Source organism: Equus quagga, chromosome 1 (genome assembly GCF_021613505.1).
Source record: "Equus quagga isolate Etosha38 chromosome 1, UCLA_HA_Equagga_1.0, whole genome shotgun sequence".
In the NCBI taxonomy this organism is placed as follows: domain Eukaryota; kingdom Metazoa; phylum Chordata; class Mammalia; order Perissodactyla; family Equidae; genus Equus; species Equus quagga.
Window position 1 is genome coordinate 19,665,140 of NC_060267.1, and position 2,251 is coordinate 19,667,390.

The 2,251-nt window shown below is 39.0% G+C and overlaps 1 protein-coding gene across 1 annotated transcript; it reads left to right on the top strand.

The window, feature by feature from the left end:
• Positions 1-1,025: 1,025 nt before the first annotated feature.
• On the top strand, positions 1,026-1,961 carry LOC124228735 (olfactory receptor 8S1-like). The gene has a single exon (XM_046643500.1). It carries the CDS (start codon positions 1,026-1,028, stop codon positions 1,959-1,961), a length of 936 nt encoding a protein of 311 aa, XP_046499456.1.
• Positions 1,962-2,251: the final 290 nt, after the last annotated feature.

Below are 2,251 nucleotides of genomic sequence, written 5' to 3' on the forward strand. Positions count from 1 at the left end.
TGAGGAGAGAGTTTAGATAACCATGTGAGGCTTTAAAACCTGAAATAATGATTTAGACAGGTATGATGACTGCATATATTATTGAATATGTGGGTTCTAGGGTGAGCATGGTGTGTCTAACCAGAGCATTGTCCTATTATTGGGAGCAGCTTCTTGTAACCCATTGTAGTCATAGCATTGCCCACAAACACTCACTTAAAATATTACTGGGCATCATGATCTGGGCTATCAGTTTTTTAAAATTTATTATTTTGTGAATGTATATTAAAATTAAATGATAATACAATGCCATTAAATAAAATAAGAGAAATTTAAGACAAGAAAATCCAAAACAATCTAATTCCACATCCAGTCTCTAAATTTCTTGATGTCTTATTGTCCTCCTATCCTTTAATGGTTTCTTACACTTCATCTTGGCCCTTATTCCAATGATTGTACACTTAATTTTATCATTATCAGTATCTTTATAATTTTCTTGTGTGTGCATGGGCATGCTCACACATACACATGCACAACCAATGATCTCATTTACACTTCACTGAAAACAAATGGAAGCAATCAAATGGAAACTCCCTTAACTTCTTGCATTCTTGACCTTCACTTTTACACATAGAATAGACAAAATGTCCCCGCTTCTACCTAACTCTCTTTAATCTAGATTTAATCCTGTCTCCATTTCTCAAGTAATTCACCCCTGAAATTTTCTTCTCCATCCTCCTCTCATATCAGCAATCTTTCCTTTTCAAATCTATCACTCTAAACCACATAAAAACACCCTGGCTCAAAAAAAAGATTATAATCAAATATAGTAACATGATTTATTTAAAATATCAATGGTTTGATGTATCAATGGTATGATAGGAATGGTACGACTAAGAAGTTAGCTTTTAAATATGAAAGTGGATTTTGGGACAGTAATGAAAAGACATTTGTGCAGAATAAGATGTAGATGGTGAGTAACTGAGAGATATTCAAGGACTTTTGGTGAATATTCTTTTTGTTTTCCAGGGAGAATACTTCCCTATATGGCAATGAAAAACTACAGTACTATCACTGAGTTCATTATCCTTGGACTATCTACTGACCCCCATATTCAGGCTGTACTCTTTGTGCTGTTCCTTTTGAGTTACCTCCTCACTTTGATGGGAAATTTCTTGATGCTGCTGGTAATTAGAACTGATTCTCACCTCCACACACCCATGTACTTCTTTTTGAAACAGTTATCCTTCCTGGACCTCTGCCACTCATCTGTCACAGTCCCTAAGATGCTGGAGAATCTACTTTCTGAAAGTAAAACCATCTTTGTAGAGAGCTGTCTAGCTCAGGCTTTCTTTGTGTTTGCCACTGGGGGTACCGAGGCATGTCTGCTGGCTGTGATGGCCTATGACCGCTATGTTGCTATCAGCTCCCCTCTGCTCTATGGCCAGGTAATGAGCAACCAGCTCTGCATTGGGCTGGTGTGGGGCTCCTGGGGCCTGGCCTTTGCTGATGCTCTCATCAACATCCTCCTGGCTATCAATTTAGACTACTGTGAGGACCAAACTATTCCCCACTTCAGCTGTGAGCTGTCTTCTCTCTTCCCTCTGTCATGCTCTGATACCTCCACCAACTTCACACTCCTGCTCTGCTCCTCTGTCTTGCATTTCTTTGGAACCTTCGTTATGATTGTTTCTTCCTATGCCTGTATTGTCTCCACCATCCTGAGCATCAGCTCCACCTCAGGCAGGAGTAAGGCCTTTTCCACTTGCTCTTCTCACCTCACTACTGTGATCTTGTTTTATGGCTCAGGTTTCGTCAGCTATCTCTTACCAACTTCAGGTTCCCCTCTGGAGATGATCTTCTCCTTACAATACAGTGTGATCACACCCATGCTGAATCCCCTCATCTACAGCCTGCAGAACAAGGAGGTGAAGGCAGCTATGGGAAGAATGTCCAGAAAATATTTTCATCATTTCATGTAGTGACACAAAATCATGATGAAAGGGAAACTGAACCATTATGCTACATGGTCCAATAACAAACTTTAAGAAGAGTTTCTTGATTATCTATGATGCCAGATGCGACAGAGAACAGTGGCATTTATTTCCTTGGAAATGCTTGTAAAGAGAACAGAAAACTCTTGTCTGAGGATGAGTCAGGCTCAGTCTTATTCAAAAAAGGAGAAATGAATCAGATAATGCTCTTTTTCAGGGGATCATTTTATAAATATGTTGATTCATTATTCATATCTATGTGGACTTCTATTGCTATT

Bases quoted from the DNA above. Each gene is read 5' to 3' on its own strand.
- LOC124228735 (XM_046643500.1), top strand. From the start codon at position 1,026: ATGGCAATGAAAAACTACAGTACTATCACTGAGTTCATTATCCTTGGA.